The sequence below is a fragment of the Talpa occidentalis genome, unplaced genomic scaffold (assembly GCF_014898055.3).
Source record: "Talpa occidentalis isolate TD23 unplaced genomic scaffold, MPIMG_talOcc4v2.1 talOcc4.4, whole genome shotgun sequence".
Taxonomy (NCBI): domain Eukaryota; kingdom Metazoa; phylum Chordata; class Mammalia; order Eulipotyphla; family Talpidae; genus Talpa; species Talpa occidentalis.
Genome location: NW_023604295.1, coordinates 123,530,650 through 123,543,243, shown reverse-complemented (window position 1 = coordinate 123,543,243; position 12,594 = coordinate 123,530,650). Strand labels below are relative to the sequence as shown.

At 42.6% G+C, this 12,594-nt stretch overlaps 1 protein-coding gene across 14 annotated transcripts in view; it reads right to left on the bottom strand.

The window, feature by feature from the left end:
* Positions 1–7,461: 7,461 nt before the first annotated feature.
* PLCH1 (phospholipase C eta 1) overlaps positions 7,462–12,594 on the bottom strand; it is a 182,889-nt gene continuing 177,756 nt past the window's right edge. For 13 of the 14 annotated variants that reach the window (XM_037526247.1, XM_037526246.2, XM_054700990.1 and 10 more), the window contains one exon: positions 7,462–10,233. In XM_037526247.1, coding sequence (XP_037382144.1) covers positions 8,156–10,233 — 2,078 coding nt within the window. In that variant the 3' untranslated portion in view covers positions 7,462–8,155. The remainder of the gene's footprint in view (positions 10,234–12,594) is intronic. The other variant, XM_054700999.1, reaches the window with a different exon arrangement.

The following is a 12,594-nucleotide window of genomic DNA, read 5'->3' as shown; positions in this document are numbered from 1 at the left end:
TGGAGTCATGATAGCTCAATAAATTGAGGTGAATATGTTCGAATTTACTTGACAGAGTAATGAGGGAGGTGTCAGAAGGCTCAGGAAAAAGGGATTTTAGAACAAAGCCATGAAAACCCACAACCTAAATACATTCCCCAGGAGGGCCCAGGGGTTGCCCTTTCACTAAGAAATGCATTGATGCTGGCAGCACCAGCATCACTAAGAAACTGCTGGTTGTCCTTTTCAGGCCAAGACTGACAGATAAAGGCCCTGGCAAAGACCCTGGTTTAATATCAATGAGGATATTGGACTTGGGAAAGACAGAGGTCAATCAATCCACAATTACCATAATGGCCAGAATGTTGTCAAAGTTTAGGCTTAGATCAGCAGCATTATCATCCTCTAATTCTAACACAGGAACTTGTTTGAAATGAAAATTCTCAGACCTACCAAGGCAGAAATTCTGAGGATAGAGTCCAGCAATTTGTTTTAACTAGTCCTTTAGGTGAACTGAATACATGCTAAGGTTTGAGAACCAGTGAACTAGGAATTTGCTTGATTTTTACAACCAAAAAGAAAACTGAAGAGCATGAGGCTAATGTTATGAACAGTGATGGAAACTGCAATCCAGTTACTATTGGAAAGTCACTGAAGGGAGAGCCCACAAAGCTATCATAAGCAAATATTTCTCAAACCCTTCCTCAAATTTCCCAGGGTGGTTATATACTGTAGAAGAGGGAATAACCAACTTTTTTTTTAAAAAAGATTTTATTTATTCATGCATACAAGAACTGGTTGGTTAAATGATGCCCCAGCTGATGTAATATCAGAGGACCCATGGTACTTCAGTAAAACAAAACTTTATACATAAAATTCTAAATGGGGTTTTGTTTCAAGTCTGACATTGGATCCAATAAACCCATTACTTTGCTATCTCTCTATCTTGAAAACTTAATAGAATCGCTGTAATTGGAAGTTAACCCTTGTTTTCCCAACCTATGAATTAAGGGACATTATTATAATACAAAGGTCCACTTTCCCAGGTAGTAAATCCCAAGATAGTAAATTAGAAGCAGTGTTCTCAGCAGGAATTGCAGAAACTAGTAGTAACAAGGATCTAGAGATAGAAGGGATACTGATTCCCCTAGTATTCCTAATCATTTCACCTATCTGGCCACTGTAAATAAGTCATAGAGATCACAGTGGGAACTAACGGACTACTATAAATTCAAAAGTGGTATCCCTAATTACAGTCTGTGCTAGATATTAGAGCAAAACACTCAACTTTTGGTACTAATTTGTGTTGTTTTGCTGAATGTTTTATTCCCAATTCTTCTCAATAAAGAAGATCAAAAGCAGCTCACTTTTACATCGCAAGGACAGCAGTGAGTCTGTCTTGCCTTAGGTCTTTGTTAATTTCCCAGCTGTCATGGCCCATTTTGGAATGATCTCAATCATCCTGATAGCCTGTAGTGCATCATGCTAGTCTTCTATACTGATTGATATTTCACTAATTGGACCTAATAAGGAGAATGTGTGGAGTGTTTTGAATGTGCTAATAAAATACATTGTTATGGGTAGCAGTAAGTTCCTTACAACAAAGAAGCCTACATCAGTGAAATTTTTAAAGTTTCAGTGGTCTGCTGCATCCAAGGACACATCTGCTGGAGTAAAACCTGAGAACCTCACTGTGGTATCAAATAAGTGCAACTGGAGCTGCCCATCATGAGCTTGATGTGAGCAGAAATTCCAAGAAGTTGAAAGGGATAGAAACAAACTATAGTATAAAAGACATGGACTATTTAGAAAAAGACTCAAGTAGCCCAGAATATGCAAAAACATGACTTGTTGACCTAGAGCTTTATCACCTACCTGTTGCACTGTTCTACTCCCTCAGCTACCGATGGCCTCATGGGAAATTCCCTATAACCAACTGATGGAAAAGAGATCTTCAATCCACCTCAAAGACAGTGTAATGTGATATATTGTGGTTGTATAGAAATGGACCACTGACACTATACATCACCCCAGAAGTAATGCAAAGAATAGGCAGAGCCATAAGTAGGCTTTTGACAGCCAGGTAGATAGCAGAACCTATTTTCTCGGTGTCAACCACCTCCTTTCTTTGTCAATCCACCTTTCTCCTTTGTCAATCCACTCCTTGCACAATGGGCTGGTAAACAGTGTCAGGCTCAGAACATGTTCAGGGATCCTAAAGTAGGATCTTTGGGTACCAAGGGGTGGGACTAGGATTAATCCTCTCACCCTCACTGTCAAGGACCCATTGGCAGAATTTCTACTTTTCTGTCCCTATAATCTTATTTATTATCTGCTCAGTCGGAGCTCCTGTTTCCCACGGTAGGATGGCTTTCTAGAAAACACATCATTTCCCTGAACTAGAAGTTCAGCTACTTTGAACTCTTCATTCAATGGATAAGCAAGAGAAATATTGTACTGATTGGTTTAACTGACCCTTGTTCTCATGAGAAATGAGTTCATTGCAAATGCAAGTGCATCTGGACTCAGGTCTCACCGAGGCACTTCTTAGTGATTAAATGCACAGTGACCAGTAAATGGTACTCATAGCAACCATTGCCTGACAAAGGAAAACAACCCAGGGTCACATCTATCAGGGGTGAGGAAGTGAGTCAACCTACCAGGCAAGCAACCTTAAGTAGTTAAAATGCTAGAGGTGAGAAAAATTAGACCACCAATAAACAAGGGAATTGATAAGTAGCAGCTATGACCCTGGGGCCCACTGCAGCTGTAAGGACTACAGCTTGGTTTGCTAATCCTCTTTAAATCTTGTTTAGGGGATTGAAACTGACCACTGCTTGGAAAGGTGTGCTTGCACTTCCTTTCCTGAAGTAGAGAGAAAATCTTCTTCTCATACAAAATCTAGGATATCACAGGATGCAAGTAAATCTGTTTGGTCCTAAAGGTGGCCCAGATTGTGTATCATCCTAGGCACACACATCCCCACCTGTCCTCCATTATACCCAAGTATCAATCATTTGCACTGCTTTTAGCTATTCTGAATATTCCTGCACTGGTTATGTCCCAGTCATTGCCATTATACATTGAGTTCTCCCCTGTAAAGGCAGGACTGGGCACAGTGCAGGTTTTCTGATCCCATGCAGACCGGGTAAAGGAGGAGTCAGAGTCCTCAATGGTTTTTTGCAGGTCTTTTATTGGGGTTCACCAGGCATATGGCAGGCAGGGGTGCTGGGGAGCCAGGAGGCTGGCAGACCTCCCAGCCCCCAGCAAGTCCTCACTCTATCTGGGCTCCCTGGCGTTCTCTGCTTCTGCTTCTTTGCTTCTCTCATCGGCTTCTTTCTCAGCTTCTCCTGGCGTCCCTGTGACACCGCCCTTAAAAGCACAGTCTTAGCTCAGCTGAATCTCATCTACCTATGCCCACACCCTATTCCAGGTGCCCGCCATCAGGCATGCATTCAGGACAAAGATCCATCATCTATCCTGATGGCAGGAGGGCAGAAAAGCCTGACATTTTCTTTACCCTACATCCCCCAAGCTCCACGCAGCACCAACAACCCAGGAAGACCACCACACTGCAGCCCAAAGGCTCTGGACCACACTACCTGGACACACAAGAAGCGAATGCTTTGAGGGGTAAACTTAAATACCGAATAGAAATAGGTGGGAAAAACACCAGGAAACACTTTACTCATGCTTCCTTCTCTACAGTGGACTGCTCTGAGATTCAGTCTTCCCCTGTGGTTTCTCTAGAGACAGTATGAAAATCTAGGCATCTGTTAAACTCTGGCTATCTTGATTACTCATCCCCTTGAATTTTTTTCCCTTCCTGTAGGGTAAGGAAAAATGTTAGACTTTTCTGCCCTCCCGCCATCAGGATAGATGATGGATCCTTGTGGTCCTGAATGCATGCCTTGTGGCGGGCACCTGGAGTAAGGTGTGAGCATATGTAGATGGGATTCACCTGGGCTAAGACTGGGCTTTTAAGGGCGGTGTCACGGGGACACCAGCAGAAGCCGAGAAAGAAGGCAAGAATAAACAGAAGCTGAGAGAAGAAGAAGAGAAGCAGAGAGAACGCCAGAGAGCCCAGATAGAGTGAGGATTTGCTGGGGGCTGGGAGGCCTGCCAGCCACCCAGCCCCCCAGCACTCCTGCCTGCCATGTGCCTGGTAAATCCCAATAAAAAGCCTGCAAAAGCCACTGAGAGCTCCAGGACTCCTCCTTTACCCGGTCTGCATGGGATCCTAGAAAACCTGCACTGTGTCCTGTCCTGCCCCTACACTTCCTTTATTGCCTCATTACCTCACTTTCATTATTGCTTCCCTGGGAATGCACCCAAATAAGCTGCCTTTTAAAATTTTGCTGTAGGTAATTTTCCAGTGATCCTGAGCTGACTAAGTGTAGGGTAAGGAAAAAGTATCAGGCTTTTCTGCCCTCCAGCCATTAGGATAGATGACAGAACGCTGTGGTCCCGAATGCATGCCTGATGGCGGGCACCTGGAGTAGGGTGTGGGCGTATGTAGATGGGATTCACCTGGGCTAAGACTGGGCTTTTAAGGGCGGCGTCACGGGGACGCCAGCAGAAGCTGATGAGAAGCAGAACGAGAAGCAGAGGAGAAGCCGAGAGAAGAAGAGAAGCAGAGAGCACGCCAGAGAGAGCCCAGATAGAGCCCAGATAGAGTGAAGACTTGCTGGGGGCTGGGAGGACTGCCAGCTTCCCGGCCCCCCAGCACCCTGCCTGCCATGTGCCTGGTAAATCTAAATAAAAAGACCTGCAAAAGCCACCGAGGTCTCCAGGACTCTTTCCTCCTTTACCCGGTCTGCATGGGATCTTAGAAAACCTGCTCAGTGCCCATTCCTGCCCCTTACACTAAGATAACTCACTTCAGTCAAAAAAAGAGTAGGAAACTTTCCAGTTCAATATGTAAGGAGTTTAGAAGTCACCACTCCATCCTAACAATGAGTAAAATACTGAACTGAAAAATCTACTTTTCTTAGCTCTTTCAGAGAAGTGAGGTCCCAGGACAAACTGCTGCCCCCCCAAAAATTGGAGACAGGGGAATAAAGGAAATCACATCAGAGCTGAAGTCCATGAGCAGAAACTTCCATGGAACCAATACCAGGATAAAAATATCTGAACTATAATTGGCAATTTGCTGGAATTCAGTGTGAACAAGCTAAATGTTAAAAACTCCAGGAGGACACAGTCATAGAGGGAGCCTACATGTTTGTGAGTTTTATCTCCAGGAACTCTACCAGGTCCTCAAAGTGAATACTGTAAGAAAATCTTCCTGAGCTTCCAGGAATGGCAGGGCAAAGGAATTATGTTGAAATGTCAGAGGATTCTGTTCTTAACAACATCTGCTCTCAGGAGCAATCATTTTACCAGAATTAACCTGCTGGGGGTTTTATCAGGAACTAAACCACCTGACACTGGGGAAATCCCCAACCCCAGGCCCATCTAACCATCCTGTTTCACCTAGAAAAAAAATACTGACAAGCATTGGTGAAGTGCATGGTTCAGGGGCATACACCAAGATGGAGATTAATCATAGGACCATAGAATGATTGCCCTCCCCTCCCTACTCATCACCACCACATGACTAAAGGTTTATGTACTGCAACTCCTTTCATCCTATAAGAAAAAATATATATAGTTTAAAAAGAAATTAACAAGAACCACAATCGTAGTCACACATAGCGAGGATATTAGATATACCAGAACAGATATCTTAAAATATACACATAATTAATATATGATAGGGTATGAGACCAACATCCCAGGTGCCAGCAGGTATCTGTTGACCCATCATTTGGCACCAACCATTTATGTTACTACTAGAGCACACAGAGGCAGGGTTGACATCCAAATGTAAATTGAATTTTTAAATAAGAATACATATTTAGGGCCTCCCGGGTGGTGCAGCAGGTTGAGCACCGTGCTGTGAAGCTGTCCACAGCCTCTGCAGCACGGGTTCGATTCCAGGCCGGCCAGGGAGCAACCCACATGGCGCAGCAGACCTCTCCTCTCTCGCCTGCTGCTCCCCTCAGCAGTGTATTTCAGTCAGTCTGCCTGTTCTGCTCCCCACTCTGTCTCTGGTAAATCCTCTCATCCTCCCGCGCCTCTGGCCTGTACCCCAGCTCTTGTGTAAAAATAAACAAATCTTAAAAAAAAAAATACGTATTCCATCGAATCATAAAAAGCAGCTGGATTTTACCCAATTGCAAATGAATTTCAACAGCATTACAGCATGTCAATCTCTTTTTAGACAAAGGTACTTTAAAAATAAGCAAAGATGGGCCTCCCTGGTGGCGCAAGGGGTTAAGATGCCATCTATAAAGCTATCCTCAGCCACTGCAGCACGAGTTCAGTCCCCAAGGGAGCTACCCACATGGCGCAGCAGACCTCTCCTGACTCACCTCCTGCTCCCCTCAGCAGCGTTTTTCAGTCAATCTGCCTGTCTGTTCCCCACTCTGTCTCTGGTGAATCCTCTCACCCCCACACCTCTTGTCTGTACCCCAGTTATTGCATGCATAAATAAGTCTTTTAAAAAAAAATAAGCCAAGGTGTAAGAATAAAACTTTTTGGTTTCAGAACACCCAAGAAGACAAAATGCTTTAGATTCACTAAGGGGATGAAAACAGATCTCTTTTCCTATTACCATTACGCTCCTACCCCAACCAGCAAGAAAAGGAAGCAGCAAAAAATAGAAAACACCTCAGTATTAAGGAAAAATTCAGAGTTGGGGACTGAGAGTAACTGGGATTTGAGCGCTTTCATCCCCACGTTGCCCCCACACAAGAAAGCCTCAGTCTTTGCCAAACACAACATCCTACCTATCTTTTCCAGCACATTCCTCCTCACTATCACCACCAAGACAGGAATTGGGATTTTAAATTAGAAATATACCAAAATGCAAAGAAACTCATTACAATGATTTCAAGTTACCTTACAAATATCTTTCGAGCATAAACACTCAGCCATAAATTGCTGCTGAAAACTAGAATGCTGTAGAACTCCTCTCTTCTGCTGTGAAAAGATGAAAAGAGAAATATTTCCAAAGGCTCTGAGTCCCTTACTCAATCATCATCTGATGCGCTTCAACTGAAAAAAATAATAAAAATCAGCCAGTGTTTAAAAATCTGCTTTAATTATATTTCCATGAATTCCAGAAGAACATCATTGCAGTTAATGTTACAAAAAAGCAAAGAGGGACATCTGAACATGCAATAAAAAGTGGATTTGCTGTGAAAATAATGCATGTTGATACTAAAATAGAGTTACTTATCTCCCTGAAAGGAAAGGGTTTCTTCTAATTATCTAGTCACTTGGATTTTATTATGAGAAAATATTTTTTTTCTTGAAAGCTCTGGGGAAGTTTCCAATTTGTGCTATTCTTACTGTTAGGGTCTGATGGAAGTCTCTCATTTTGAAAACCATCATTTGCAGTCTATCATTTGATCTGAAAATTCAAAAGCACAACAATAGCTTGGCAACTCTGTTCTTGTTACATACAAAGCCATTAGCAAAAATATGTAACAAAATGTATCTAAAACAAACAATTTTGTCCTTATATACAGAAGTTTGTTTTATTCCTTACAACCTCAGCCTACTCTAAAATTAATGGTGCAGAAGGATCAACTACCAATCTCCTTGGAAGTCTCATTCTGAATGGATTGGAAAAGTCTTAAGAGGTAAGGTACTTTAATCTTCATTTAACGGAGTTGTAAAAATGCATCTGGGCTTCTCAACAGAGAAGGCAAACTAGGAAAGGTGATAAAGGCTTTAAAGTAAATTCATCCCTTTGTTATTTGCAAAGTCTCTTAATTAGCTCAACAGAGAGTAGAAATGAATACATTTGTGACTATAATCTGAGGACAGAGTAAAGAGCATCCTGGCAAAACACATACATTATAACCCAAGCTGCTAGAAGTTTCACATCTAGGGCATGCACACATTTCATACCAGTAGGTTTACAACTCAGGAGAGAAAGGTGATAGTAGGTGGGAAATGTCACAGAATCTATATACAAATGCAGAAACACGTGGAACCAAAGGGAGACCAAAATCCAAGTTTAAAAATACATTTTAAAATCATTTCAAATCCAAGGGCCATAATTACTGAAAACTGACAATCTACAGGTTACCTGTAAACATTGAAAATGCAGCTTTTATGTAATTCACAGTCTCAAAAGAAAATAAATTTCTGGTTTATCATCACTACATGGCTCAGTCTGCAAAACCGAGTTATCGGAACAGAATTGGTCCAAGTGGCCGGAGCGCAGGGCGGCGCAGCCCTCGGGGATGCCACGGCCCTCCACACCTTTGGAGCCCAGGTAGCCCGCGATGTAGGAGCCGGTGGAGTGCCGAATGCCCAGGGGTGGGGGTGCGCTGGGCTTGCTCCGGAGAACCACTCCCCCTATATTGCTGGGGTTCACACCTTTTTGCTTGTTGGCTTCCTGCTTTTCCTTGGCACGGCTGGCAATATTGCGCACTCTGCTCTGACTTCTGGATGACAACTTTCTGACAAGCGCCCTGGGGAGCTGATTGGCATCCTGCTTTGAATACAGCATTGGGCAGCCCTCTTCCTGGTCAAAGGACACAAGCTTCCGCAGCTGCTCCGTGAGAGCATCTATAGGCTCCAATGAATCTGTCTTTACACTCATGGCCACCTTCTCTCGAATGCCAGGTGTAACAAAACTCTTACTAATACACTGGTACTTGCTTTCAAAATTGCAAGCGATGTCCTCTGAAGTTAAGTCTCCCAGACTTTTGGATTTGCAAGGACTGGGTAGCTTCAGAGCAGGTGGAGGCGGCCGTGGGGACCATGGGGACTGTGTGGGTGCAGGTACATGCATGTCTTTAGCACTAGACAGGGGCACACAGGTCTGGTTCATTTTTGCATCTGAGTTTGAGACACGATTATGCACAAAGTCAGCACCCTGATAGGCTAGGGGAGAAACACTTTGATTTTTGACATCTTCAACACTGTTGAACATTTCAGGGACAGAAGGGTGGAGAGTATCTTTACAGTAGCCATTTCTCAAACCTCTTGGATAATGTTCCAGCACATCCTGAGCATACTTCAGTTTTAAGGGAGAAGCCAGATGGCTGGTGCCCTCTCTCCGATATTCACAGGTTGTTAGGGACAGATTTTCTGAATCTCCATCCATCTCCACGAGGCTACTTTCCCCAGAATTTAAACAGAGAGTGGCACCAGCTATGACATCCTCCATTGTCAAGTTGGTGGAAGTGGCAGGGCTGTGCTTCCTCAGCCTTTCCCAGTCTTTTCCATTAGTGGGAGTTTTTGGTGACCAGCAGTGAGGAGCATGAGAAATCGGAGGCAGCTTATCTTCCACAGCCCCCGTCTTGGCCTTACCAGAATGTTCATCTTCTGGTTTCACTTTAGAGGCAGTAGTACAGGCAGTTTCTCGAACAACTGTATGTGTAGATTGTTCCAAGATCTCGGGACCTGAGAAAGCAGTCCGCTTAGGAGATAAACACAGCAGGGATGCCGTGGTTTTTCTCTGGGGAAAACTATGCTTGAGGGGTAGGTCTAGGTCCCTGGTGGGCAAGGGATGGTGTGGTAGCACTCCAGACTTTGGGAGAGGAGAAAGAACGGGGAGATCAGCCTGAGCACCTGTCTCATCAAACTGGCCAATCAACGCTGAGATGGAGCTACCCACCTCATTCTCCTGTGTTAAAGTGACATCATCAATTAGATGGGAAAGGTCACTCTCCTGCAGAATTGCAGTAGAATGCAAGTCAGGCACGTCAGGACAGAGCGCGGAGACGTCTGACAGCGAGAAGGATGTTGCAGCTCTGCCCTTACCCCAATTTCCTCCTAAGTTCTTGATCTCCAGGTTGCTTTGAGAAAGGATGCTCCCCGATGTGCTTTTCTCCTCCACAAAGCCTCCAGTATTCCCATTTTCTTTGGCTTTCATACCACAGAAGTCTTGGGTTGGGTTAGCTGCAGAATCAGGAGCCAAATGCTGCCTTGGTGGGACGGATTGGTTGGGGCTCTGGTTATCCTGGTAATCACTTGGTACATTTGATTTGGGTCCCCCGCCCTTAGCACCTGGCACTCCTGACTGTTCTCCCATGACTGACATTCTGGCAAGAGAAGTAGCAGAGTCCTGTTGGCTGGTGTCTTCATGGTGGAGCGCGCTTGAGGAAGAGAATAACTTTTTGCTGAAATTTGGAAAATGTTGGTCTTTTATACTTGCTTTCTCTTTTCTTCTGCCATCCTTATCTTCTGCTGAATGAAACAAACAACATTTTAGGAGACTTTATGGAGGACCTGCAACACTCATGTTTGTCTTGAGACAGACAAATGGAGAATGTAAAATCTGTTACACTGTGATAGCATATAATTATGGGCTGCATAGATTTGCAACGAAGTGTCTGAGTGATGAATAAATGGTAAAATATATTGATAGGAATTTCACTGAGCTTCTCTTTGAATATCTATTACATCAGCTAAGGATGTAATATTCATTGTCAAAAAAAATGTCAATGAGTCATCATACTTTTACAGTGAGGATTACCTTAAGTTGTTTCCTATTCAGATTTGTACTACACAGAAGCATGGCAATAAAAACAGAATAAAACAGCTCTGTTAAACAAAGCATTGTGGTACCTGTAAGCAAAATACTATAAGCTTTCAAAGTTACATGCGTATTAGCAAAAGAAAAACAAGACAAAAAAACCCCACACATATCATTTTAAAAAACATTTTGCCATAGGCTCTAATTTAACCAACAAATTTCTAAGACAAATTTGGAAGGCACAACAAATGCATTAAAAATATCATTATCTGTTGACTTAAAGATATAAAGAATGGTTCACCAACCTATGCCATTGCCATTAGCTTATTTTTTGTTAATCATATTTTTGCTTTATATGTACAAAGGTCATATTGCATTTCCCACTAGAAGAGGCAGTAAGTAAAAAAAACTATTTAAAAAACACAATTCACAGTCATCTGGGGCATTCCATCATGCTTTTGTACAGTGCCTACACAAATGTGGTGTTCAATTATTCACAATCAGGATAATGTAAGTCTTTAAGTGCTTTTAGGCATGATATAAAAAAAATTATCCTCTGATTAAATATCCTAACCTCTGATTAAATTTTTCCTGAAAAAATTTCTTCATCAGAAATAACTGATTAGCCCAAAAATTATAAAGAAAAAATTAAATATTCTCATTACTCAGAGATAGAAAGCTCTGTAAGCTTTCAAAGATAGAATTTTAGATGCTGCCTTTTCTCCACTTAATGTTTTTTCCTACATTATAACATAAATCAATGCAAGATTAAATATACTGCTCCTTGTGCACTATAAATATTTTATGATTTACTTATATGGCAGCTTTTTAAAGGGAGGAAAGAATCATCTCAGTAATGCTTTCTAACTCACCTTACTGGTATTAACATCTTAACTGTGGTTGGTATTAACAGAATTATTACCAATCCCTATTGATTATAGCTTTATTTTCTTCAGAACGGGATTTTAAAATAGATTTTAAAGCACATATTTCATCTCCTCTCTGACACTCTTAGCAGAATTTCAAACTTTATACTCCCTTCTTCAATGAGCCCTTCAAAATAGGTTTTTCTCTCAAGAATATCTTACAAAATCAGTATCAGCAAAATGACGTTTGTGAGAAAAATCACTGAAATCAGGTCACATGATAGAAAAGAATTGTGCTAAAGGAAACAACTATTACATTTTACTTGTCTGAAATCTGATTTAATGAAAACAGTATTAGTTGCTAAGGCATCAAATGCACAGTTTTGGTACTTAAGTCAACTGAATAAGGCAGGGGAAGGAGGCAACCACATTAGTCAAGAAGTTTTTGGTGGGCCTCCCCAGTGGCGCAGCGGTTGAGCGCTGGGTTGCGAAGTTGCCCGCAGCCTCTGTGGCGCCGGTTCGATCCCCGGCTGCTCCCCGGCCACCGGAGGAGGGTCCCACATGGCGTGCAGACCTCTCCTGCCACCCGCTGCTCCCCTCAGCAGTGTACTTCGGTCCTTCTGCCTGTTCTGCTCCCCGCTCTGGCTCTGGTGAATTCTCTCACCCTCCCTCGCTTCTGACTGTACCCAGTGCATGTATAAACAAAACAAACAAACAAACAAATAAATAAAACATGCCTTTATAAAAAAAAAAAAAAAGAAGTTTTTGGTACTCGGCAAAGTTGGTATAACTCTGCATCAAGTTCTTGGTATGAATGAAGCACTATGTTCCAATTGGGGGGAAAGGTTGGTATTGTTGTTCTCTATTTTTGAGGAGCCTATAACTAAACATGCTGCTTTCCCTGCCAACACTCAGGGATCACAGAATGAGGCCACAGGAAACATCACCTGAGCTACCTCTTGAGAATGCACAGATTTCTCAAGCAAGGAAGGTGACATGCTTTTACCATCTGACTTTTCCCCTTTCTCCAAAAACATATTCAATTGTGGAAATATATTTTATGACGGAGAAAGAAATACAACTATATTCAACCTCAGAACAATTTGGAAATGTGGTAAATGTGCAGAAAACAAAACTCTCAGCTTTTATGTTGTGAGTTTCAATTCCATGGGTTGTACCTTGTGGAATCACAGTCTCCATGCCATC